This window comes from Girardinichthys multiradiatus, chromosome 15 (genome assembly GCF_021462225.1).
Source record: "Girardinichthys multiradiatus isolate DD_20200921_A chromosome 15, DD_fGirMul_XY1, whole genome shotgun sequence".
Classification (NCBI taxonomy): Eukaryota; Metazoa; Chordata; class Actinopteri; order Cyprinodontiformes; family Goodeidae; genus Girardinichthys; species Girardinichthys multiradiatus.
Window position 1 is genome coordinate 19,531,347 of NC_061808.1, and position 27,390 is coordinate 19,558,736.

The window sequence follows — 27,390 nt, forward strand, 5'->3', positions numbered from 1 at the left end:
GTGTACAAATCTGTAACACCATTGCCATAGCATAGATACACGTAAACATTTTTCTTGGACATTTTTTTGGACATTTTATACCCCATTAAAAAAAGTTAAAATTTATTTGCAATATACTTTGTCAATAAAATGTGTTTGTTATTAAATCCTCACTAGCAATTAATGACCCTGGAGATAATATATTGCCAGTTTATGTGCAAGTATTTTGCAAACACTTGAAGTAGTTTGTAGCTTTTCAGTGAGACTTTATTACATCAGTTTCATTTTAATAATGAGACATTTCAAAACAAAGTTTATTATACCTCAGGAAAAACAATGTGTTTAGGAAATTACAATAAAGATGCACTGCATGTTTAAATGTGGCAACCTTCTCTAAAAGCAAACTAACTAAATATACAACAAAGCTTCTTGGCTTATGTATCTCCATTTTGAGTGTCTAAGTTAGAATCTATATCAGTTGGTTTTCTACTCGCCCTGCATGCAACTTTATTTTAGCAAACTAAAATGTGTTTGTTATATCAGAAATATGAAAACACACAGTGTTATCCAGAAACGGCAGTTCAATTTGGATTAACAGAAACAATGTAGGGATTTTATGTGAACACAAATGTTGTCTCCCATTCAGACCCTACTCACAGTAACCACACAGCATTATAATGTTCAAGCAGTATATGAACAGTACTCGCACTTGTCTATAAGAGGTGAACAGAGTATGTAACTGCACAAGCCAATATCAAAAATACGCTGCGTGTTAAGCGTCACAAAGATACGCCTCCCAGAGATGATAAGTTACAGTGTTTTGTATTGCAGTCATAAAGCAAACACCCAGCAAAGACATTAGTGTTTTCTGCACCATGGATTAACATTAAATCGAGTCCTATTAATCTGCAGGGGAACAGTTTTTCAGCAATTCTAAGGTGTGTCTGTGTCAGAACACAAATGTATGTGTTTTCCCCAATATAAAACTAATGCATATCAGTCTGTTGACACCCTTTCATCAATCAAAGCGTTATAAGTAGCTCACATCTTCTCTGCTTTTCTCTGAGTGTTTTTCTCAACGGGGAGAGAATAAAAAATGCATTAACAGTTGAAGATGTAGTAGTTCAAGTTTGGCCCTCTTCTTCTCAGACTTCAATGATGTTTATGGATGGCACAGAGGGGTGAAACTGCAAAAGAGAAGAACAAAGAAAAGTATGGTTTAATTTAGCTTCATTTGTAAACCTTCCCAGGTTGTTCTCTAAAGTCTAAAGACATTATTTCCCAAAAATGGCAACTAGACTTTCTTTAAGGCTTGTAAGATTTCAAGAAACTTCAGCAAATGTTTGTAGTGTTAGTATGGAAAAGCATGTGCTGTTGAATTTCATGTATTGTAATTTGGTGTGTGACTGTCCTCCATTGCTAGCCTTGTTTAGTCCCCCCCCCCCCCCCCGGTAAAAACGTGTTTAATATCTAGTTTAAACCGTATCTGGTTTTTGTCTGAATCAAAGCAGTTTTATTTTATCGAATGGAAGAAGTTAAGACCTTAAATTCATCTGTTTAACTTCAAGTTAACGAGCACATGACAAATTAGGTTATCATTTGAGATGCAAATCACCATCTAACCAGTTTAACCATCTAGAGTTGCACTCATGATGTAATTAATAATATTCACATCAGACATATTTTTCACAACTGAATAAACCAGTTTGAACTCTCCAATGTTGCCTGATAAATTAAAGGAATATTAAAAGAGCAGAGACAGAGACACAGCACCATGCTTGTTAGTCCCAATGTTGAATTCAGTCCCGTTATATAATAAAACACTGAATTTTACACAAGTATGATTACCATCCAGTGTCAGTAACAAAAATAATTTTTTTAATGCTTATTTTCCCAGTTTATTCTAGTTTACCCTGTTTTGGGTTCCCATGCAGCTACTCTACAGGCCAAATGTTTAGAAGCAAGATTACTTTTGTACAAAAACATTATCATTAGTGTAATTTGTATACTTTGCAACAAAATACACTATTATTGTATCGCTTTTCAGAATACATTTTGCTAATACAAACCCCTTCTTTTCTTTTGTAAACATTTGTTAACAAGCATTGTAAATGAAAACAAACTGATCATGCATTACATACAAACCAAAATCCAGAGAATTCATATTGACTTTAAAGATGATGACATGAAGTCCAAATGTTTAGCCTGTATTGGCTTTGTCTCCAAACTTTTTTGGCATTTGTTGTATGTTCTCTGAAAAAGAAAATTAATAAGTTCATATGGTGATTTTTAACTAACAAGCTTTGTTGCTGTTGTGGGTCTCTTATCAACTTCTCAACGTAGAAGGACAAATTCTGCAGAAAACAACAAAGGTAAAGGACAGACCACAGTGAAGCGTGTCAGTACATTACCACAGGAACTGGTGGTCTGCAGCCTAATTTAACAGTACATTAACCGCGCCAAGACAGCATTGTATTTAGTCATAGCGAGGTTGCCTAAGGGAAAGTTATCAGTCATACAAATATTGGCTTTTAGTTACAATTTATGTACAAGCTAGTGTTTGCACTGTAACATAGCTAGCTGGTACAGGAATTTAGGAAAATATCAGTCTAAAAGCTCCAGTAGCCCATGTTACAAGAGTTAATTGTTCACGATTTTTTTTATTATTTATTCATTTTTATTTTGTTTTTTTTAACAGGATTACCATGATTTTTATTGTTTTAAAATGATCATTACCAGTATTTAATAAGTAGAATATCAAAAACTCAATTTGTTTTGTCAAGGCCATCGTCTCAGATAATGCACACGTTGTTTGCATTGTGTGTTTGGACTGCAGGCTTTAATGTGTTCCACACATTTAATAAATATAGTATGGTACTACCAGTTCTACTTCTACTACTACTACTACTACTACTACTACTACCACTACTGTTATTACGAATAAAATAAAATAATAATGTTTATAACACATTTATGCTGCTGGCTGTACATTAACGTCCGCCTGCATTACTGTTTACATATTTCCAACACATTTTACAAAAACTATGATGTTAACATCAGTAATGAAGTTGCACACAATAATCCAGATACAAACATTTCATAATGTTACACGCCTAGTGGTAACCAAGTGAATGATTGTTGTAAATGTGTCCATTAGTTTCCAGTGTTTATGTTTCTGAAGATATGCCTTTAAAACTGGTTATTATTCAGAATCAGCTTTATTGCCAAGTTTGTGACACAAACAAAGAATTTGACTCTGCTACACTTTGCACTGAGTGAACGTTATTATTTTTTTTTATACAATAAATGGAAATAAAAAATATATATTTTTAAATGTACATATATTTAAGTATGCATGGTGTTGTTCTGAAACTCTGACTGTGTTCATCAGAGAAACAGCTTGGCATCTGGTTTCAGCACACAATGCTCTGTAGCGTCAACCTGAACGTACACGCCTAAATATTTTCTGTGCAGGGTGTGTGGGGTCTGCAGAGAATATTTCAATAATAATATTAAGTTCTTCCAGCAATTAATCATATGCTTCTACAAACTCTGCTGGATAGCAAGTCAGAAAAAAAGCCAAACCAATCACACAACTTCATTCACTTGTCCATGGTATAGAGCATTAGTGATTATGTGTGCTAAGTCCTGCTACCCACCTATCCCAGATGTCTTCCCACCCCCATGCATTGTGGGGGATGCAACGGTGATAAGTGGAAAAACCCAGACAGTAACTTTCACATAGGGCAAGGCTAGTATATACCAACAGAGATACCGGAGGCAACATGTTTAAGTCAAAGAAGTAAATTTAGTTAGCCAGAATTTCTAAGCTATGATTTTTATTCATGTTTACCTTGCTCCTTAGCAGTCCTCCGCTTTGGTGCTCCGGCGTGCTCCTCTCCGACAACGGCTTGACCTTTTCCTTATTGTTGCTGGAGTCATTGTCCTTTATGATGTCATACTGCCTGCAGAACAGGGCTATAACAGCTGCCAGGAGGACAGAGGAGGCCACAAGTGAAAAACTCACACTCACACAACAAACAGGAACTCAGTCATGAGGAAACCACTGTCATTCACACTTCCTGCACCGCCACACACTAAAATACCATGTGGGTAATGGAACTTGGCTCCCCAGGGAGCTCGATAGCTGTGCCTTCATTTGAAAAACGGAAAGATGATACAGTTTGGCTTTTTATGTTCTGCAGTCTTTTAGATGCGGCTGTGCTTCCTGTCTGAATTGTATTGTGAATTCAGTTAACTTCCTGACATCACTAAGGCTATGAATTTCTTTAAGGACCTTGCCATTACATTTTCAGAAAGGAATATAGAGTTCTGATAATGAGATCCTTATGAGACGCTTTTTTTTTGTTGTTGCTTACATTTATATCCATGCTGCAATTAAGCCTTATCCAATGTTGCAGCTGTTGTTTGATTAGCAGATGAGAAGAGATGTTGATCTTGTTGATTATGCTCATCATGTTCATGTTCGTCATGGTTAGATTACATTAGATTAATATATGAGACCTGAAAGTGTAGTTTGATTTCTTTTCTTATATGTGGTTTTATTAATATGGACTCAGCTTATGCAGGGATACTCAGATTCATTGTGTTGAGGTCAAATGTTTATGGGAGTGAATACAAGCCAAAGGATTGTGTAGTTGAATACACATTAGCTGGAAATTGAAATTAGAGTTCTGCTCTACCTTTCTATTTTCTATTCAGTCATTGTACCTGACCACAACATCACATTTTGCAGCGTGTACCTAAAAGATGAGAAAAGTGGACAGGTGGAGGATAAAATAAGACTTGTCGAGCATTGTGTGATGTTGTGAGGCACAGAATGAGAAAGAAATGTCTTGAAGATCCAGCACAGACCTGACACAGGCAATGAGAGAAGCAGTATTAATAAAGCAAGTTTTCAGTTGTTGGCTCTTTGGGAATCACTTTGTTGATGCTGAAATACTATAATATTTATGTCAAAATTAGTTATTTGGTATTTGTCATAGTTGTAGTTTAAGAACTGAAAGTTAAGTGTGTCATGACTTGTGGCATCAAAGTGCCTAATAATCCTGTTTAGATTTTTTTAGCTATGTTACCTGTTATGACAAAATTAAATTGTGATTATATATATGTTATTTATACAGTACAGACCAAATGTTTGGACACACCTTCTCATTCAAAGAGTTTTCTTTATTTTCATGACTATGAATATTGTAGCTTCACACTGAAGGCATCAAAGCTATGAATTAACATATGTGGAATTATATACTGAACAAAAAAGTTTGAAACAACTGAAAATATGTCTTATATTCTAGGTTCTTCAAAGTAGCCACCTTTTGCTTTGATTACTGCTCCGCACACTCTTGGCATTCTGTTGATGAGCTTCAAGAGGTAGTCACCTGAAATGGTTTTCACTTCACAGGTGTGCCCTGTCAGGTTTAATAAGTGGGATTTCAAGCCTTATAAATGGGGTAGGACCATCAGTTATGTTGTGCAGGAGGTGGATACAGTACACAGCTGATAGTCCTACTGAATAGACTGTTAGAATTTGTATTATGGCAAGAAAAAAGCAGCTAAGTAAAGAAAAACGAGTGGCCATCATTACTTTAAGAAATGAAGGTCAGTCAGTCCGAACAATTGGAAAAACTTTGAAAGTGTCCCCAAGTCCAGTTGCAAAAGCCATCAAGCGCTACAAAGAAACTGGCTCACATGAGGACCGCCCCAGGAAAGGAAGACCAAGAGTCACCTCTGCTGCAGACGATAAGTTCATCCGAGTCACCAGCCTCAGAAATCGCAGGTTAACAGCAGCTCAGATTAGAGAACAGGTCAATGCCACACAGAGTTCTAGCAGCAGACACATCTGTAGAACAACTGTTAAGAGGAGACTGTGTGAATCAGGTCTTCATGGTAAAATAGCTGCTAGGAAACCACTACTGAGGACAGGCAACAAGCAGAAGAGACTTGTTTGGGCTAAAGAACACAAGGAATGGACATTAGACCAGTGGAAATCTGTGCTTTGGTCTGATGAGTTCAAGTTTGAGATCTTTGGTTCAAACCACCGTGTCTTTGTGCGGCGCAGAAGAGGTGAACAGATGGACTCTACATGCCTGGTTCCCACCATGAAGCATGGAGGAGGAGGTGTGATGGTGTGGGGGTGCTTTGCTGGTGACACTGTTGGGGATTTATTCAAAATTGAAGGCATACTGAACCAGCATGGCTACCACAGCATCTTGCAGCAGCATGCTATTCCATCCGGTTTGCGTTTAGTTGGACCATCATTTATTTTTCAACAGGACAATGACTCCAAACACACCTCCAGGCTGTGTAAGGGCTATTTGGCCAAGAAGGAGAGTGATGGGGTGCTGCACCAGATGACCTGGCCTCTACAGTCACCGGACCTGAATCCAATCGAGATGGTTTGGGGTGAGCTGGACCGCAGAGTGAAGGCAAAAGGGCCAACAAGTGCTAAGCATCTCTGGAAACTCCTTCAAGACTGTTGGAAAACCATTTCAGGTGACTACCTCTTGAAGCTCATCAACAGAATGCCAAGAGTGTGCAGAGCAGTAATCAGAGCAAAAGGTGGCTACTTTGAAGAACCTAGAATATAAGACATATTTTCAGTTGTTTCACACTTTTTTGTTCAGTATATAATTCCACATGTGTTAATTCATAGTTTTGTTGCCTTTAGTGTGAAGCTACAATATTCATAGTCATGAAAATAAAGAAAACTCTTTGAACGAGAAGGTGTGTCCAAACGTTTGGTCTGAACAGCATATAAAATTATGTAGAAGCCATAAAAAGAAAATCGATAAGGAGTCCAAATATATATACGTTTTACACCTCCATCCTCTCCCTGAATATGTAGCCATAAAAGTTCTGATATTATTTAAAAGGCTGTAAATATTATTGTACATTTTCCAAAAAAGTATAAATGAAATGAAAAATGAAATTAGATCATAATTTACTATGAAAATAAATTGGAATGAATGGAATTGACTTTGTGTCTGTCTGTCTGTATGATTGTATTGTATTATGTAGTTGTTAAGCTGCTGAGTAGCTGTAAGATTAAGAAAAACAAACAGGAAAAGGATTCCTTCAAAAACTGCTGAGTACTCTACTGACATTTTTCTAAGAAAGCATCCAAATTTCAATGAAAGCTTCGAAAGAGCTTCAGAAAGTGTAAAATGATATTCATTGCAACCACTTTGAAAGACTGCAAGAAAGTTTAACTCAATGAAAGGAACGAAACAGTGGATGACAGAGGAAGAACTTCGCAAAGCTCTTACCAATTACAGCCAAAGCAGATCCATCAGCCATGTACATTAGCACAGCCCAGATTACTATTTTAATTAATCCATTGTATTACAAATTAGAAATATCTTATTATAATTATTATATAAATTGTAATCTCCAATTCTACCTCTGTATGTTGTTAAATTCCACATGTTGTTGCTTTCGGTACAACTAGGTAAGACCTAAATTATTTGGACCCCTGATTTAGATTTAAAACTATTTTAATTCAACCAAGAAGTTTGTTTGAATGGGAAATGTGACAGACATGTCATAACAGCAATCATACCCTTCTTACAGCCGCTGAGCAGCTTTTTGCACATTTTCACTGGTAGTTTGATGATTTATACAGGTCCTTCTCAAAATATTAGCATATTGTGATAAAGTTAATTATTTTCCATAATGTCATGATGAAAATTTAACATTCATATATTTTAGATTCATTGCACACTAACTGAAATATTTCAGGTCTTTTATTGTCTTAATACGGATGATTTTGGCATACAGCTCAAGAAAACCCAAAATTCCTATCTCACAAAATTAGCATATCATTAAAAGGGTCTCTAAACGAGCTATGAACCTAATCATCTGAATCAACGAGTTAACTCTAAACACCTGCAAAAGATTCCTGAGGCCTTTAAAACTCCAGCCTGGTTCATCACTCAAAACCCAATCATGGGTAAGACTGCCCGACCTGACTGCTGTCCAGAAGGCCACTATTGACACCCTCAAGCAAGAGGGTAAGACACAGAAAGAATTTCTGAACGAATAGGCTGTTCCCAGAGTGCTGTATCAAGGCACCTCAGTGGGAAGTCTGTGGGAAGGAAAAAGTGTCGCAGAAAACGCTGCACAACGAGAAGAGGTGACTGGACCCTGAGGAAGATTGTGGAGAAGGGCCAATTCCAGACCTTGGGGGACCTGCGGAAGCAGTGGACTGAGTCTGGAGTAGAAACATCCAGAGCCACCGTGCACAGGCGTGTGCAGGAAATGGGCTACAGGTGCCACATTCCCCAGGTCAAGCCACTTTTGAACCAGAAACAGCGGCAGAAAGCGCCTGACCTGGGCTACAGAGAAGCAGCACTGGACTGTTGCTCAGTGGTCCAAAGTACTTTTTCGGATGAAAGCAAATTCTGCATGTCATCGGAAATCAAGGTGCCAGAGTCTGAGGAAGACTGGGGAGAAGGAAATGCCAAAATGCCAGAAGGTCCATTGTCAAGTACCCACAGTCAGTGATGGTCTGGGGTGCCGTGTCAGCTGCTGGTGTTGGTCCACTGTGTTTTATCAAGGGCAGGGTCAATGCAGCTAGCTATCAGGAGATGTTGGAGCACTTCATGCTTCCATCTGCTGAAAAGCTTTATGGAGATGAAGATTTCATTTTTCAGCATGACCTGGCACTGCTCACAGTGCCAAAACCACTGGTAAATGGTTTACTGACCATTGTATCACTGTGCTCAATTGGCCTGCCAACTCTCCTGACCTGAACCCCATAGAGAATCTGTGGGATATTGTGAAGAGAACGTTGAGAGACTCAAGACCCACCACTCTGGATGAGCTAAAGGCCGCTATCGAAGCATCCTGGGCCTCATAAGACCTCAGCAGTGCCACAGGCTGATTACCTCCATGCCACGCCGCATTGAAGCAGTCATTTCTGCAAAGGATTCCCGACCAAGTATTGAGTGCATAACTGTACATGATTATTTGAAGGGTGACGTTTTTTGTATTAAAAACACTTTTCTTTTATTGGTCGAATGAAATATGCTAATTTTGTGAGATAGGAATTTTGGGTTTTCATGAGCTGTATGCCAAAATCATCCGTATTAAGACAATAAAAAACCTGAAATATTTCAGTTAGTGTGCAATGAATCTAAAATATATGAATGTTAAATTTTCATCATGACATTATGGAAAATAACGAACTTTATCACAATATGCTAATATTTTGAGAAGGACCTGTATTTGGTGATGAGCTCCAAATGGAAGTTTGACGGTTTGAAGACCTCCCTGCCATCATCCTAATCTTTAGCTTCATTCACAGATTCTCTTTCAGATTAAAGTCCAGACTCTGGCTGGACTACTCCAAAATGTTAATATTTCTTCAATTTTTGTAAAATTAAAAGATTTCTTTACACCTAAGTTTGCTTCAGTAATTAATGTTATTTGATAGCACTAAACTGGTGATCATATTAGATAACAATTAATTTACTGACAAGGTCCTCGAAACATGGCGTTACTCATTAAATGCCTTTTCTAAATGAGTCAATATGTTACTCCGCTTTCCCCTTTTACTGGTGGGAATCCTACACACTCCCAACCAGCAAGAGACAAACCCCAGAAACTACTTTAAAAGGTTTTGCCTACTTTCCAATCTAAAACTTTTAACTCCACACATTCACAAACCTACCTGCCCACATGACCAAGACCACGACAATTATGATCATCTCCCCTGTCTGAAGATGCCGAGACTTGTCCAGGCCCTGCACGGTGGGGTCATCTAAGAGACGGCACAGTTAAAAGGTAATCGCAACATATTTTTAACAACTTTGCAGTAACTATAATGGTTAGAATGCATAAATACAAATTCTGGCAATTCGATCCTTGTGTTTTAAAACGTCCTGCTGAGTAAATTACCTTGACATGATTTGTTTATAATATACCATTGATTTACATTGCTTCTGCATTGATTGTCAAAAACCTTTATCATCTCTATAGCTCATGATGACTGTTATTAGTATTAACTTTCAGAGAATGCAATTGGAGTCACAACAAACCAATCTACAACAATTAATCCTACTCTAAGTGTATCAACTAGACCCTCTGTTATTTCCTTACTTGGGTAGATGGACGTGTTCCAGAGCACCACTCTTCCTAATTGGCCCCTTTAGTGAATCAACTTGTCAGGGAACTGCCCCAAAAGTGACAGTCTGCCAGCTCGTTTCACATTACAGCAGTTTCAGAGAGTGTTCAGTTGTTCTTCCAAAATTCTTAAGAGATATAGTGATGTGGCTTTGTAAGTGGACAGAGCAAGGAAGCCAAAGTATCTTAAAAATGAGCATATAGAACTACTTAAAGCTTTGACCATAATTGTACTAAAGAGGGTATATTTTGTTTGTACTGTATCTTAGCAGAATTACACCAAAATGTTGGCAATGCTTTTGATTAAAGTTGTGCCGTTGATGAAGTTGGAGAGATTGATACATGTAATTTCTAAGCAGTTTGTCCAGTCTTACAATTAAGAATCCCATTAGATTTCTTTGATCAAGCTGTTTATGTCAAACTAAACAGTTTAGACATTGGTGTTGTTGTCAAATACCAGCATATCATTGTAGTGCTTCTTGCGCAGCATCAACTGCAGAACGTCTTTGTGGTAAGAGAAGCATACAGATGCAAAGAGGGTATCACTGGTAGAGTTTGCTGAGGTTTCTGCCTTTGACAAATATTTTTTTTAGCTGGTTGTATTGTATATAATTTGCAGTGTTCCATATCTTGTCAACTTCACAAGAGGACTTCTTTCCTTAATTGAGGTCCATGCCATCTTGGTGTCATTTTATTATTGACTTTCCTCTCTGACATGCCTGCCAATCTATTAACCAGAAAAAATATTGTCATCATGCCTGATCTAGATGAACAGAAGAATCTATGTTGAAATATCTGTTTTTAGTTTCCCTTCTGAATGACCCTGGCAGCAGGAGCTAAAGGGGCAGCAGTGTTGACAGTGAAGCCAGGTGAAAGAATTTGACAACCCTGTCCTGCTGTAGGAAATCTCAACTAAATTCTTTGCAAATAGGCATATACCAACAAGCTGTTCAACAAGTTTAAACATTTGGAGAACAATTTCAAAATGATTCTCCTCATAAACCATATGCACATTTATTAACAGTTTAGTCAGACTGAAAATGAAAAATGTTGAATGAAAAGAGGAGCTTTTCTTCTCCCTGTCTTTCTGCCTATTCTTGCTCATGTTATGTCAAGAGAAGTGACATATAAAAAAAAAAAATCCTTTAAAAATTTGGTAATTTTTTTAAAGATTTTTAATATTAACTGTATTTGTGTATTTATTTCATGAAAAAATAAACATTTTTGAGACTCACCATTTAGATGGTGTGCAATAAGCTCTGTGTAGAAATTAGAAAGGAACATTACCTTTTAAATGCCAGGTCAGGACTGAGGTCAGTGTTTGATGGCTTTCTCAGTGAGCTGTTATCCAGTGTATTACTCCTACACTTCCTCAAGTTGCCTGAACCCACTCAGCAGTTCCTTTTTAGCAACTGGTTCTTTCTAATTAATTTCCTTCTTTCCAGTATGGAAAGAACTACGCAAGTTTGACCAAAACCCACACTGAGACATTAGCAGCATGGCCCTTTAGTCTATAGAGGCTTCAGAACTCTTATGGATCAGTTATTCCATCACATCCCCCAACATCCTGACAGTTGCCCATGTTTTTCTATCAACTACCTCATGCTAATTTCAACAGGGACTCTCTTCTAATAACTTGAAAACCGCAAACTAAAGAGAATCTGACTCGCTCAGAAATGTTTTACTTTTGCCTTTACAGTATTTGTTCTTTTTCTTTCAGTTGAGCATATTGTTTTAGATTTTTATCATATACCCTCGCTAAGGATGGATATGTGGATATGAGAGGCAGCAGGTTTTATACTACAGACTAAGAAAAGCGCTCATGCAGATGACCTGAGTATCATTGCAGTGCATTTTTCTATGTGTTGCATCTTTGCACCACTCTCATATTGTTGCGTGATTATTCGCTAAAGCAGAACAACATGATTTTTGAGCCTCTGGTACATAGTACCGTCTGTGCTAAAATGATTACTTGAAATTCCTTCTGCTCACCCCTAATCCCACGGTGCCGATTGTAACTCAGAGCTGTGACGGGAAGATGTGTAACAACACACCACGGACTCAGTACAAGAGTTGTTACCCATCTTCTACTGATTAATTCTTTTATTATGCTTCTCCAACATAAAACAGTTGTGCTGGCGTACAGTACCTTGCAAAATTATTCATATCCCTTTTAAGGTTTTACATGTCGTCACGTTACAATTACAAATGTCTACGTATTTTACATGGAATTTATGTGCTAGATCAACACAAAGTGCTGCATAATTGTGAAAATAAAAGTGTGGATTTTATGTAACCAGCCTTCTTGAGTCAATACGTTGAAGAACCACCTTTACCTTCAGTTACAACTGCAAGTCTTTGTGGGGAATGTCTCTACCATCATTGAATCTAGAGGCTGAAATTTTAGCCCATTCTCCTTTGCTTAATACCTCCAGCTCAGTCAAATTGGATAGAGAGCGTTCGTTGACACCGGTTTTCAAATTCTTGAATGGATTTAGGTCTGGACTGCAGTAACGACTCTAACATGACTATGCTTCAATCCAAAACATCTTTATTGGAGCTCTGGATGAATGTTCAGGAAGGTGAATCTCTGCTCAAGTCTCAAGGTTTTTCCAGCCTCTTACAGGTTTTCTAGGAGTTAACAGCCCAGGTTCCCTATCTCTGCTGAAGAAAATCAACACCACAGCACCACCATGTTTTACATTGGGCATGATATGTTCATTTGATGTGCAAGATTAGTTTTCCACCACACATAGCATTTTGGAAATAGACCAAAAAGTTCAAGTTTGGTCTCATTGTCTGAACACCTTCTTCTACAGGTCCTTCTCAAAATATTAGCATATTGTGATAAAGTTCATTATTTTCCATAATGTAATGATGAAAATTTAACATTAATATATTTTAGATTCCTTGCACACTAACTGAAATATTTCAGGTCTTTTATTGTCTTAATACGGATGATTTTGGCATACAGCTCATGAAAACCCAAAATTCCTATCTCACAAAATTAGCATATTTCATCCGACCAATAAAAGAAAAGTGTTTTTAATACAAAAAACGACAACCTTCAAATAATCATGTACAGTTTGTGCACTCAATACTTGGTCGGAATCCTTTTGCAGAAATGACTGCTTCAATGTGGCGTGGCATGGAGGCAATCAGCCTGTGGCACTGCTGAGGTCTTATGGAGGCCCAGGATGCTTCGAAAGCAAGCCTTTAGCTCATCCAGAGTGTTGGGTCTTGAGTCTCTCAAACGTTCTCTTCACAATATCCCACAGATTCTCTATGGGGTTCAGGTCAGGAGAGTTGGCGGCCAATTGAGCACAGTGATACCATGGTCAGTAAACCATTACCAGTGGTTTTGGCACTGTGAGCAGGTGCCAGGTTGTGCTGAAAAATGAAATCTTCATCTCCATAAAGCTTTTCAGCAGATGGAAGCATGAAAGTGCTCCAAAATCTCCTGATAGCTAGCTGCATTGACCCTGCCCTTGATAAAACACAGTGGACCAACACCAGCAGCTGACACGGCACCCCAGACCATCACTGACTGTGGGTACTTGACACTGGACTTCTGGCATTTTGGCATTTCCTTCTCCCCGTCTTCCTCCAGACTCTGGCACCTTGATTTCCGACTGCATGCAGAATTTGCTTTCATCCGAAAAAAGTACTTTGGACCACTGAGCAACAGTCCAGTGCTGCTTCTCTGTAGCCCAGGTCTGGGGAATGCGGCACCTGTAGCCCATTTCTTGCACACACCTGTGCACGGTGGCTCTGGATGTTTCTACTCCAGACTCAATCCACTGCTTCCGCAGGTCCCCCAAGGTCTGGAATCGGCCCTTCTCCACAATCTTCCTCAGGGTCCGGTCACCTCTTCTCATTGTGCAGCGTTTTCTGCCACACTTTTTCCTTCCCACAGACTTCCCACTGAGGTTCCTTGATACAGCACTCTGGGAACAGCCTATTCGTTCAGAAATTTCTTTCTGTGTCTTACCCTCTTGCTTGAGGGTGTCAATAGTGGCCTTCTGGACAGCAGTCAGTCGGCAGTCTTACCCATGATTGGGGTTTTGAGTGATGAACCAGGCTGGAGTTTTAAAGGCTCAGGAATCTTTTGCAGGTGTTTAGAGTTAACTCGTTGATTCAGATGATTAGGTTCATAGCTCGTTTAGAGACCCTTTTAATGATATGCTAATTTTGTGAGATAGGAATTTTGGATTTTCATGAGCTGTATGCCACAATCATCCGTATTAAGACAATAAAAGACCTGAAATATTTCAGTTAGTGTGCAATGAATCTAAAATATATGGATGTTAAATTTTCATCATGACATTATGGAAAATAATGAACTTTATCACAATATGCTAATATTTTGAGAAGGACCTTTACATGTTTGCTGTGTCCTCTACATGGCTTGTGGCAAACTGAAAGCCAGTTTTTGTTTCAGGAATTCCTTTTTGTTTTTTTGCAACTTTTCCAATAAAGCCAGATTTTGAGAAACCAATAGTTTTCTTGCTGACAGATACTTCCACCTGAGCTGTTGATCTATGCAGTTCCTCCAAAGTTACCCTGGGGCTCCTAGCAGCATCTCTCAATTAATATTCTTCTTATTCCACCTGTTAGTTCAGGTGGACAGCCATGTCTTCATAAGTCAGTGGTTGTGTAAAACAATTTTTCCATTTTGAACATGAGCTGTTCAAGCTTTGAATATTATTTTATAACATAACCCTGCTTTATACTTATCCACAGCTTTATCTGTCTATAAATTTCTTCCACATGGGTGGGAAACTCCCCATGTATCCGACAAAATGCCGCATATTATTGTGTCAGTGCTTTTAAGGATAGAGTCTAAGTAAAGGTGCTGCCTTGGAGGAGACAGCCGAGCATCTTTTTGAAGTATTATACAGTAATCATGCCTATGGGACCACCTTCTTAGTTAGTGAGAGCTCAGAGAACCATATCGAGAAAATTATCTTTTATCTGAAACAGTAAAGTAGATTGGCAGCAGTTAATATGGCTCTCTTTAGGGGGTGATTTATATTACACCAGTGAAAGATTTTCACACCTGCAATGGATCCTCGGTTCACACAAACAATGCTAATTTACCCATTTATTTAAAAGCACCCATAGCTCATAGCCACCATTCTTATCCACTAAAAGATGTAGATATTTGATGACCAGAATCCATGGGAACAATATACTATATACTATTGTATGTAGATGAATTTTGTTCAGGTATGAACAGGCTTAGTATGTCTTCACATTATTTTAAAGAACTTCATTAATTCATGAGGGCCATAGTCCTAAATGTTGGGAATGTTCACCATATTGTGTGACAGAAATTAATATGGTTTCAATAGGAAGCACTAAACCCTGACAAAGGATCTCTAAAATTGCCCTTTCATGTCAGAGTTAGCTGGATCAAAGAGGCTTTTAAAAGAAACAAAGGTAATAGACAACAAATAGCTTACTTGAAATTATTATTGATTAAAGCCTTGCACACTTTTTTAGTGTGGATAATATAAATATATTTTTCAGAATCTGTTCATACTAGTTCAGTGACTAAAAGAAAACATGTGAGGCATACATTTAATTTATTTATTTAGTAGTAGGATAAGAACCAGTGAGCATGTGTTGAAATGTTCTTGTTTACTACCGGTGATAAGATGCCCTCTTGCATCTTTATATTGGATGTATATGTCTCACACCCACTCCATAACGTTCTGGACACAGCGGCGTGTTAAGCAACAGACTTGTGCAAATGCACTTCAGAACGTCACAACAAATCCTTTCTGACAGGACCCATCCAGCTTTACAACTTCTTCAAGGCTTTTAAACATTTTTTATTGGTTATATTTCTTATAAGTTTATCCTTTGAACGTGTCTGTTGGGTTTTTTCCCAACTGAATAAAACAACACTTTTAGCTGATGTAACTAACAATCTCAATTTCCAATTGACTTTAATATTATATTTTGATTCCAAATTTGAAATCAATTTACACAATAATAGACAGTATTCCAGCTTAGCTTTGAGTTCACTGCTACCAGTAAACCTGTCTTTGTTTATTAGAGGTAGCTGAATGCTGTGCAAGAATGGGTCGATTTTCAGTACAAGGACTGATTTAAGGATACATTGTAGTTACTCTTGCTGATGGTTTTCATACAAAAGACAGAAAGCAATGTGCACATGAATGACAGATAAAATAGATGTTGGTTTAAGCAGATTGCAGCTAACCTTCATTATATCTCCAGACTTGCAATTAGTGGTAATATGTGGAAAGTAAAATGTGTGTACTGCTGATTAGATTTAAAATAAAAATATATCAATTTCAGATTTTGTTTTTATTGATTTATTTTGTACATTTCATGGCGAGATACGGAGGTAAAATTAAATCTTTAATATGCAGCTGTATTTTTAAGTGCAACATGAACTATAATAACTGGGGTTAGCAATAAAACTGGACAAGAGGTTTTGCGGCCTTTCTCCATAAAGTTTGCATGTTTGTCATGTACCTGCAAGATTTCCTCCAGGCGCTTTTTCAGTAAATTTCCTGGCAATTCTACATATTCTAATATATATACATTCCCTATATGGTTTCATAAGTTTTATGTTAAAAACAATGATTTGGAAAAGTGTTTCTTCTTTCTGAATTTGGTATTTCGTAATTTACTTTATTTATTTCCATCTTTAAAATATCAGACTTTGCAGATAACTTTACGTTTTATTTGATAAAATCATGTTCAAATATTAAATCAGATGTTATGATCAGTACTTGAGTAGCCTTTTCACCAAACATTTTATTACTCTTACTTGAGTAATTATTTGACTGGATACTTCAGTAAAATATAATGAAGCAGTGCTACTTTTACTTGAGTACAATTTTGGGTACCTCTGGTCAGTGTTGTGAAAAACTGTTGTGGAAACTTAAGAACAGTATTATCTGGCTTCTTGGTTGTTTTTTATGTTGGAAATGTTCCATGAGTGGAGCGTGTTAGTTTAGGCTGTTGTCATAGTGATTCAGTTTGAAAGTGCGAGGAAAAACCTACAATCCAACCATGGATATATAAATGAATGCTTTTTTACTTTTGTGTAATAAAATGAATAGCATGATTAAAACTCATAATCTGAAAAGAAAATGAGCCAGAAGTTCAGAAAAGTTGCATGATTAAAAGTGATGTTACTGAACTTTAAAACTAGGACATGAAGAGTCAGCATCGCTGGCATTAGATTATGAAAAGCTGGCAGTGATTGCTTTAACACGCCAAAACAAACTCCTAAAAAAATGAATCTCGTTCCACTGAATGGGCTGTTTTTTTGACCCAGTTGGGCGACCTGAAGGGGCTGCAAATCTTGATAAATATTTCACAGTAAGTCTCTCAAACAGTCGGCGCTGGCCAAAACCCTGTTTATGGGCAGTACTTTACTGAGATATATTAATAGTAGGGTAATTGTCTAAAATTAATTGAACAAATTGCAACAAAGGTAACGTGTTGGATTTGTAAAGTAAAGTAAGTCAATACATCAGCACCCGTGTTACTTCATATATCGTGTACAGGCTCTTTCAATGAGCTACTATGTGTTAAATTGTTTTCCCCCTTGGACAGTCTTGCTTGCTTAACAAATTAAGCCAAACCCGAGTCAGCTAAAGAGGAACATTTATGATCCCCTTATATCAGCGTTTCCAGGTTTTCACAACCTCCAACCGGTGTGAATTCATTAGGCAAAATCAACTCGAGGCATCCGGCCCTGCTCACACACAAGTGTCAAGTGAGGCGCCAAGACTGAATACATTTGGCTCATTATATAGTCATGCCTGAGTTAACTTAGATGACTTTACAGACATTTTTTTTACCCTGAGCTAAAAAAAATGAAAGCTGTAGAATTTACTCAGAGCCATCACAGTCTTCCTCTTTCTACCAGTCCCTGATCTGAGCCCATACATTGAATTTAAAATGTTTTGGAGTCTGTAGAGAATTACCACAGGTTATGTAACATTGCATAAATTCAGAGCAGCTTGCCATGCCTGAAGAATCCGTCAATAATGTATTGATGTCTGAGAGAAAAGCATTCTCCCTTCGTCACCACACCCGATCCCACTGTGAGGTTCTGACAGGAAGCCTTCATGTTGTTGCACTCCACAACACTTGCCTTCACTTTGCCTTCACTTTTCAATGTCAGTTTGCTTCAAAAGGATTGAGAGGAAAAAAGGAGGCTTCAGCACAACAGCAGGAGAAGTGTCTGTAAAGGATTGCCTCTGTCTGGGAATTGGGATTCATGCTGAATTAGAAGGAAAAATGTTCTGTAACAGCTTAGTTCACAATTGTTTAAAAAGCAGCTCAGTGTTTAATTGGGTTTAGATCATGTGATCGTGGAGATTCTGCTGTTTTTAATGTTTATTCTTTAAGAAGCAAACAACAAGAAACATTAAGAATCTTATTGTTTTAGTCACAGGTAGTAAAGAAACAGCTCCATTTAACAAACGTCTTTCAACTACTTCAATTAGACTGATGCAACTCATGGCAATGTTTGCCTTTGTTAAGCAGAAAAACAATTTGTGAATGCTGAACACATTTGTTAACAGATGAGGAACAATTTCAAGGTTTCTGAAGACATCGAACTATCTGATCATTTTCTTTTTTTAAATATAATTGTCAGATTTCTGTTATGGCTGTATGCACAGCATTGTATGTATTACATACATTACAGCACCTTCCAAAAAGCATTTGTTTTAAATTTTCCTTATCTTTGTCTTGTTGCAAACACAAATGTGTATTTTGCAGGGATTCATTAACACAACTTTTCACATTTTTTACTATACAAATCTAGCAGCATTATGCTATGGGGACAGTGGCAGTGGAGGTGGGTGGTGGCAGGGGTTATGAGCTCCCAGTTGTCACTCCCGTTATTTACAAGGCATCCCCGGCTTTCTACTGAGAAAAGGAGACAAAGGTCCATGCCTGCACTGCATTTTATTCTGCCCCAGAGTCACAGATAATGTCTTGCATTTTATTTGATTGGAGGGCGACAAAAGGAGGGGCTTACCCAGGACGCAATTCATGGCAAAAAAACCCACCACTTTATGGGGATGTTTTTCTTCAGCAGGAGCAGGAAAGTTTGCCTGGTATGAAGTATCCAGAAATTCTCCAAAAAAAGATCATGTGCCTGAACATCTTCAGCTGAATCCCTTCAGTGCAGAGGAGCAGCAGCTGTATTCTGAGCTCCCAGTAAATGAGGGAAGTCCTCACTCACCCTCGATCTACAATGCTGAGCCCAGCCACCATACAGAGGAAGCTAATTTCAGCCGGTACTATCTGGGCCTCCTCTGCAAGAATGCAGGCTCTGCTCTGGTCTTTTGTGTTGAAGAAAGAGCTGAGCTAAAAAGTGTTCCCACTTGGCTTGTCTGTCTACATTCAAACCCTCTCATATGACTGTTAGGAGGATCATGACCAAGAGAAAAAATCCAAAAGATAAGCTGGTCATATGATAATACACCCTTCCTATTTCTGTATTTGACTGAATGCTGATTAAATTGTTTAAATTATTTGAAAGTCAGAAATTACTACTTATATAATATTAGGATTTTGCTATTATGTGTAGGTTTGTGTACCTTTTTCAGCTTGTTTGAGCCTAGCACAGTTTTCTTTAGCTGACCGATTCAGGCTTAATGTACAGTCTTATTTATTAAATTAGAATATGCGTTCTGATAAGACATGTTGGTCAGCTTAAATGTAGTTAAAAAACTACCATTAAGCAGCTATTAAGCACACTTTCCATCAACTGCTACTTCTGTTGAGAAGTCTGTGTGGATGCTTTGAAATCCATCAGACACGTATCCGATTTAGTGCCACATATAAATTGACGCAATTCTGATTTTCTCAGAGGTGGGAAGATTGGAACTGGGTTGTTCAAATCATCATGAAAAACTGATATGGGTCGCATTTGGGCTAAAAACTCGGATATGGGCCGTATTCGTCTGCTGTGTGAATGTAGCCTTAGACTCATGCTATAAAGACTTGAGTTCCAGACTATGATAACATTTTTACACCAAAAGAAGTCTTGTTCTTGAACCAGTTTGGTTCAGGTGCCTTCAAACTTTGGTGTGTTGTTGAGTACCAACTGGTGTTTCCACCAGTTTTGGGAACTAAGCATGAGTCATCAACAGTGGGCGTTACACAACGTGGGTGGAAAGTGTGGTAGCCGGACAGAGAAGCTTGCTGAGCTGCACACGATGTTCCTTTTTAATACAAAAATACAGCATCTATAGTTATTATGCAAAAGAAGATGGCTACTCCATACAAAAACAATTGTATGTGCAATGTTTTCATTTGCATATGTTCAGTATCCGCTAGTGTAATGAAACGAGTAGTTATACAATGCGTGCTTAGTGTGTTTTTGCAAACATACATTATCCTTAAGTATTCTACAGTGCCAAGTTAAACCAGAGTTCACGCCCTGGAACCTCTTTTCCTTAGTGGAAACACATGCCACTGGTTTGAAATCACGTTCGGACACTGAAATTTAGTTGTTAAGATTATTTGAAAAAATAAATAATCGTCCCCTCTGAATACATAAAGAACTGGTTGTCATAGTAACCTCATGCACAGTTTGGGTTCTCCGTTGTGGAACTATGGACTATTAAGGGTTGATAACAACCTGTTCATAATAATCAAACAGATGTCTCTTAAACTGAAAAATTACTTTAGTTTGTTTCCGAACAAAATAAATCTGGCTTTTTCCCCCCAACGTCTTTTTCTCTTGCTGTTAAGCCTGCATCATTACAAAGACTTGTCCAGTTCTTCAAAACAGAAGCACTTTCTGTTTTATTTGTTCAAAAAGTAGACATCTACTAATTTTCTTTAACATAAATGTATGAGTTTGCTTTTAGTTAGTTAAATATCTCACCTTATTAATTTTTAAGACCATTCACAACACATCAAATTTATAGTTCTGAAAAAGACAAAGATGCTAAACGTTTATGTTAAATTAGTTTACAGGATAATTTAGTGTTTCTAATCAGGCTAGATCCGATGTCAAAATGTTCATTTTAGTCATTTGGTACTTGAAACCTAAATTAGGCTTAAATATAAATGACTTGTGACCATCTCTGATTAGTAACAAAACCTTATAAGAAAGGTGATGAGAGATTCTCTAGCTTTTAGAGCAAAATCAGAATCAACTTTATTCTCCAAGCTTGGGACACAAAAAATGTTTTAAAAAAGCTTCTTTTGTGTATATATATATATATATATATATATATATACAGTGTTTTTACACAAGTGGGAAAGAAGGTTTAATTAGCAGAATAAAATACTACAGACCACAGTGCAGGTTGGCATCTGCAGTGCCATCTTAGCTGTGTAAGAAGCATACCTTGGTTAGAGCTGTTGGAAGAGAACCGGTCCGTTTTTTTGAGGGTGCGAAAGTGAACTTTCTTGCTGGCTTGGCTTTCCCCATATAACCCAATAGACTGGACCTGGATAATGTAGTCCATCTCTTCCTCCAGGTCCCAAAGAACACAAGAGCGACTGGTGGTGTTGACCTCACGAATGAACCGCTGCATGTGTCCATCCTGCCTCTGGAAGGTAAAAGAAATAGAGACAACACAATAACTTAAACTGTTGAGCAATACCAGCAAAGATCAATACTGAGGGAAGTTAGGAGATCAGGGTGACCACACAGCCCTGCAAAACAAGTCTCTTTGAGAGGCATTGTCTTCTCTTGAAATTGTCATCGCTTCGCATCATTAAATTTGATGGGCTAATGTTAAAATCGATAAAGTGTCATGCTGCAAAGGCATTGAAAGGCTTTGAAACAAACTGACCTTCCTCAGAGTCCATACCAATGTGCAACAGAAGGGACCAGCAAAAAAATTACTTTGGAGAACAACAGGCAGAACTCTCTGTCTCAACATTTTATTATAAAGGTTAATTATATGAAAGCCCGTTGAGTCAAAATTGGGATTATTTTTAGACTGTACGCATTTCATGAGAAAAATCTTTAAAATATTAGACTTTGAAACCTTTTCTCCTAGTCAGAGTTTTGTTCTCATCTTTGGGCCATATGTCTCGTTAAAAAGACTTTCCACGCATAAAAATAATGAATAATGCAATGCTTAAACTCTTATGTATGCTTAAGGCAATTATGAGAGATGTTCAGACCCAGCTGCCAAACATGATGAAGAACCCTGAGGAGAGAGACTATTCAGTCACGCTCAACAGAAAGTTAAATGAAATCAATGCATTATAATGTAAGCTGCAGAGAGCATAAAAATTATTACAGGACAGCATGTTGTATTGCATCAGTCAGTAGCAAGAGTCATCAGTTGTACTTTAAGCCTCTAAAATATTTTATCTTTAGAAAAATAAAGTTTGTGTTGTAAATGTATGGAACAACTCTCCTGACTTTACTTTAGTTTTATTTAGACTTTAGGCTTTAATATACCTTAAGAAGGCATATTTCTTAAATGAAACGGAGTCCACGACTTTACAAAAATCATTACATTGATTACAAATCAGTTTTGCCATGCAATCTATAAGCTTCTCAACTAAATATTGATCTGAAAATGGCTAAAGTTCAATATATAATCCACTTCTTAATTTGAATGTAGAATCATTGCCTTAGAAGATAGGCTATTGAAGAAAACTACTATGCTTTGGATTCTTAAAATAACTTGCTCACATTTATGACTGTGCGTGTTAAGAGTAAAGAGCATATAGGTGTAGAAACAAGATTCTCTCATGCGTGAGCTAGGATATACTGAAAGCTGAAATGGGAACAACTTATTCAATTCATTCCTTGTATTTCTACCCAAGCAATTCCCCAACCCTTCCCAGAGTCTCCTTTCCTATTTAAAGGTCTCCTCTACATAGGGGAATCATCTTTATGCCAAAGAATACTTTTTGTACATTTCTATTTAAAAATAGCTCAAGCTCTGTCAAATTGAATGGAGAGCACCTTTCAGCAGCAAATTTCAAGTCTTGCCTCAGGTTTCCAGTTCAGTTTAGGTTTGGAGTTTAACTGAACCAATTTGCCAATGTGCGTTATAAAACCATGTCGATTCCAATGGACTGAGCAATGCTAATAGAGATGTCCAAAGCTTAGGACACGTCTTATAACCTAACCCTGTTTTAACCCTCTCTACAACTTCATCCTTAGCCTGTCTGTTGTGTCCATTAGTCTCCATTATGCTGTTTACTAATGTTCTCTAACCTCTGAGGCCTACACAGATCAGCTTGATTTATGCTGAGGAGAAATTGCACACAGGTGGGTTCTGTTTACTAACTGGGAGACTTCTGAAGGTAACTAGTTGCACTGGAGATAATGTACGGTATCAGAGCAAACACGGCTGAATGCAGTAATGTATTTAATACTTTTCAGATTTTTATTCATAGAAAAAAATTTTACCTTGCATCATTTTCTTCCATTTCACATCCATGTACTAATCTGTTTTGGTCTATCACATAAAATCAAGATAAAATACACTGATGCTTGTGCTTGTAACATGATGTGTGGATATGTGACCTGGATTTTGAGAATTTAAGTCATTACCTGTTGTGAGATGGAGAATCCTATTATTATATCCCCCTCTGGAACCTCCCAGGACACGGTTGCTGAATCAGCTCGCAGGTGCATAACAGACACATTGACAGGGGCAGGGGGCCGGTCTGCACAAAGCAAACAGGAGGACAGAGAATCTTAAAGTAAGCTGATCAACAAACGTTAGAAACAATGCAAGGGCTACAGATTCATGTAGATATTTCAATTAAAATAATACTGAATAAAGAAATTAGGAAATGGTATTTGCCCTAAAAAACACAAAGGAGGTCACCAAAGTGTTACTATTTTATTTCTGCATTTCACAGAAGTACATGTACGGGAAAGAGTCATATATTAAACCTATGTAAAATTGAATTAGAAAGGATCAACTGGAAAAAATGTGGACACAAAAAGATAATTTTTTGCAGCATTATAATAGATCTGACAAATTGTGTTTTTAATGCAGAGAGGGGAGAGGGATCTGTAATTAGATTTATGGTATGTCTTGAACATTCTGTTTGTGATTTAAACATTTAAGCATAAATGTTTAACTTGTCAAAATATTTATTGAAAACCTGGCTTTCAGAATCATTGAAGGTGAGGCAATGAGAGACTGAGCACAATATTTGACCCAAAAACAAACCCCTGGGTCCCATTTTTGATTAGTAGTGCCCTAAAATCTCCAGCTTTGTTGCACCTGGGATTTTTCTGGAGTTGAACATCTCTGTTCTTTGTCTAGGATATAGATTTAAATGCTTTCTTACATTAATAAACATACAGATTTATTAAGTAGTGTCCCCATGATTATATTTGGCATTAACTTAGCCATCAAAACTAATAACTTATACTGAGTTGAGGGTGTGTATGACTGTTTTGGCAAGCGTGCTTCAGGCACCAAGGGTGCTCAGATCTCAGCGTGCAAGCATTTGTGAAAGAATTACAAAAACCACTGAGAAATCCAGCATAAACTTTTGTTTTTACTTACTATCATATATCTAAGTGTAGCTGTACACAGCAAAGATGTCTCTAATTAACTTGAGTGGAGGTGTGTCAGCTGATGCTGCACTTTAATAAAATAAGGTTCTAGTATTGATGTGCAGCAAGATACTTTGAAAAAGGATGTAATAAAACATTTCCTTAATGCTGCTTTTAAGTTTAAATTTGTAGTGGTACTTTTTGATGACCAGAGTAAATTGGGCTGAAATTCCAATGCTCTATACACAGCATACGAGTGCCCCAAGTGGTCAAATAATTGCCGAGTTGTTGAAAAAGTAGGTTGGGCTGCCTTCCGCTGTAGTTGCTCCAACAATTCAGCATCTCAAGATAAGTGAATCTTCATCAGTGTAGACAGATAATCTGCCTAGCTTAGTTTAGCATAAAAAACCTTAATGTTATGATTGCATCATTGCCGCATCATGGTGTAGCATGTGTGTCAATTCCTGTAGTAGTGTTTTGGTTTTTTTTGCTGCATATGTGGTGTACACAAAATGCAGTACCTATGCCACAGAAGCGGTCCAAAAAATGTGAAACAGCCTGGCTTATATGATGAGCAACTGAGGTAGACTACAGTGTGCGATGGCGATGCTGGAGAATTATATACCTAAGGCAGCTCATCTTCCGATGCCTTTGAAACACAACGTTGTGATGCTGAAAATATTCATTTTAGTACACAGAAAATAAAAGAGTTAACTAAAGCCAGATTGTAAATAATACATGATGATACAGTTATGGTGTGCTATTTTATACTTGGAAGTTATAAGTTCTGAGTTCGGAAATAAAAACACTGGCATACCCCCTGAAGTTAGAAATCTGACTTTGAAAAACCCTGTCCTAGAAAACCAACAAGGCTGCTGCTTGTACCCAATATTGTAAAAAAGATATCACATTGTTATTTATTTGCAAGAATACTGTTTTGTGTCTCATTAAATCTGCAGCATGTGAAGTATTGTACAACAACATATATTGTCTAATGTTTTCTCAATGCAAAAAATTATAAGAAACATATTTTATTTTTAAGCTTTTTTTGCTAATGATTGTTTTTTTTAACACTTTATTTATATTGATTTTCAAACAAACATCAAACAAATTACATTTTCACAATTATAGTATATGTAATCCTATATGACAATAAAGACTCACATGACTCAGACAAAAAAGAAAGAGAGAAAAAAAACAACCCCTAGGCATCCTATTACATTTTAGCATAGACAAGACTGATCAACAGTGCATAATAAATGACACGCATAACTATGGCTCCAGACCGAGAAACACATTCACATAAAGAAATGGGTTCCAGATTTTATCAAATTTGTCAGTAGATCCATTCATGGTATATCTGATTTTTTCCAGTTTTATATTTTGCATCATATCTCTTATCCAATGATGTTGGAGATAAGTTGGAGGTTTTGTGTCTTTCTATTTAAAAAGAATAACCCTCCTAGCCAGTAGAGAGGAGAAGGCGATGGCATGTTGTAGCTGATAATGACTGTTTCATGTTGGAACACAACAATAATGTGCTAACTAAAGAATAGTGTCACCTATAACATTGAAAAACATTGTTTAAATGAAAAAATGTATCTCACATGTCCTAGTTGGAGGTCAGTACATTCAATGTATTGAATTCTGTTTCAGTCGGTGTGGGCTGACCTAAGAGCTACTTCTTTTGAAGGGTGACAGACAGCACTGATAGACAAATATATTTTATAGAAATGTCTGATTCAATTCAATTCAATTCAATTCAAAGATACTTTATTGATCCCCGAGGGGAAATTAGAATTCCAGTACAACCCATCCAAACATACATCATGACACAAGACAATGGGGGGACGGGTCACCGAGGCTTTGCTGCCCACTCACAGGCGCTGCCCTTGCTAGATGAGAAAAGAGGCCACATTAGGTAAGTAGAGGGGAAAAAAATCATATTTCACACTTTATCCTTAGCAGGATACAGTTTGAGATTGCAAAAAACCTCGGCACAAAGAAGCAACAAATTTACAAAACAACATCATGCCGGGAACGGTGAAGGTGGTGTGAGGGGGTGCAAATGTTTATCTTGAGCATGTGTGTGTGTGCAAGTGAGTGTGTGCAAGTAAGTCCATGAAGCACTGTCACAGAGGCCATTGTCCTTGATGGTTCGTTGGAATGTACATCAACCGGCCACAAAGTTCTGAGCAGGTCCACAGATATCCTCAGGGAAGGGAGGGGGCAGAGGGAGCAGAGCGTCATGTTTACATAACTTCCAGAAGAAGTTGAAGATAGCCAGCCATCAAGGCCGCGCAGGGGAGCCAGATTCAGAAAAACAATAATTATTTGGGTTAGGCTGACTCTTAATTTTCCGTCAGCCTTGAGAGTCTCACTGGTGCTTCTCAAAGGCGAATCCAAACAGCCAAATTCCTGGTCTTTCTGCCAGATCCGAGCAAACAACTTTCTCCAAGATTTATACCATTTAACCCCTGAGTCCAGGAACCGCAACCCGCTTGCGATCCTGTATAAGGATCACATCCAGTCTGCGATTCAGCTCACGTAACATCTCAGTCTGAGTGTTGATCACTCTGAAGATCCCATCACACATGCCAGGCAGCCTCACAATGGCCAGAACAGCTGATGACATTCTCCGAATTTCCCGATATGCCAGGTAACCGCTGACTCCAAAAAGCAGAAATCCTGATATCAAACATCCAATTATATACACATCTTCCACATCCTCGACTGACATTATCGACAGACACACAATCCTC

The 27,390-nt window shown here is 37.7% G+C and overlaps 1 protein-coding gene across 2 annotated transcripts in view; it reads right to left on the minus strand.

Moving 5' to 3' along the window:
• Positions 1-228: 228 nt before the first annotated feature.
• The window catches only part of fndc4a (fibronectin type III domain containing 4a), a 40,333-nt gene continuing 13,171 nt past the window's right edge, over positions 229-27,390 (minus strand). For both annotated transcript variants that reach the window (XM_047387027.1, XM_047387026.1), the window contains exons 2-6: positions 23,666-23,781; positions 21,488-21,692; positions 9,671-9,760; positions 3,833-3,966; positions 229-1,166 (exon numbers count right to left, since the gene is read on the minus strand). In XM_047387027.1, the coding sequence (XP_047242983.1) occupies positions 1,125-1,166; positions 3,833-3,966; positions 9,671-9,760; positions 21,488-21,692; positions 23,666-23,749 (555 nt within the window). In that variant the 5' untranslated portion in view covers positions 23,750-23,781 and the 3' untranslated portion in view covers positions 229-1,124. The remainder of the gene's footprint in view (positions 1,167-3,832; positions 3,967-9,670; positions 9,761-21,487; positions 21,693-23,665; positions 23,782-27,390) is intronic.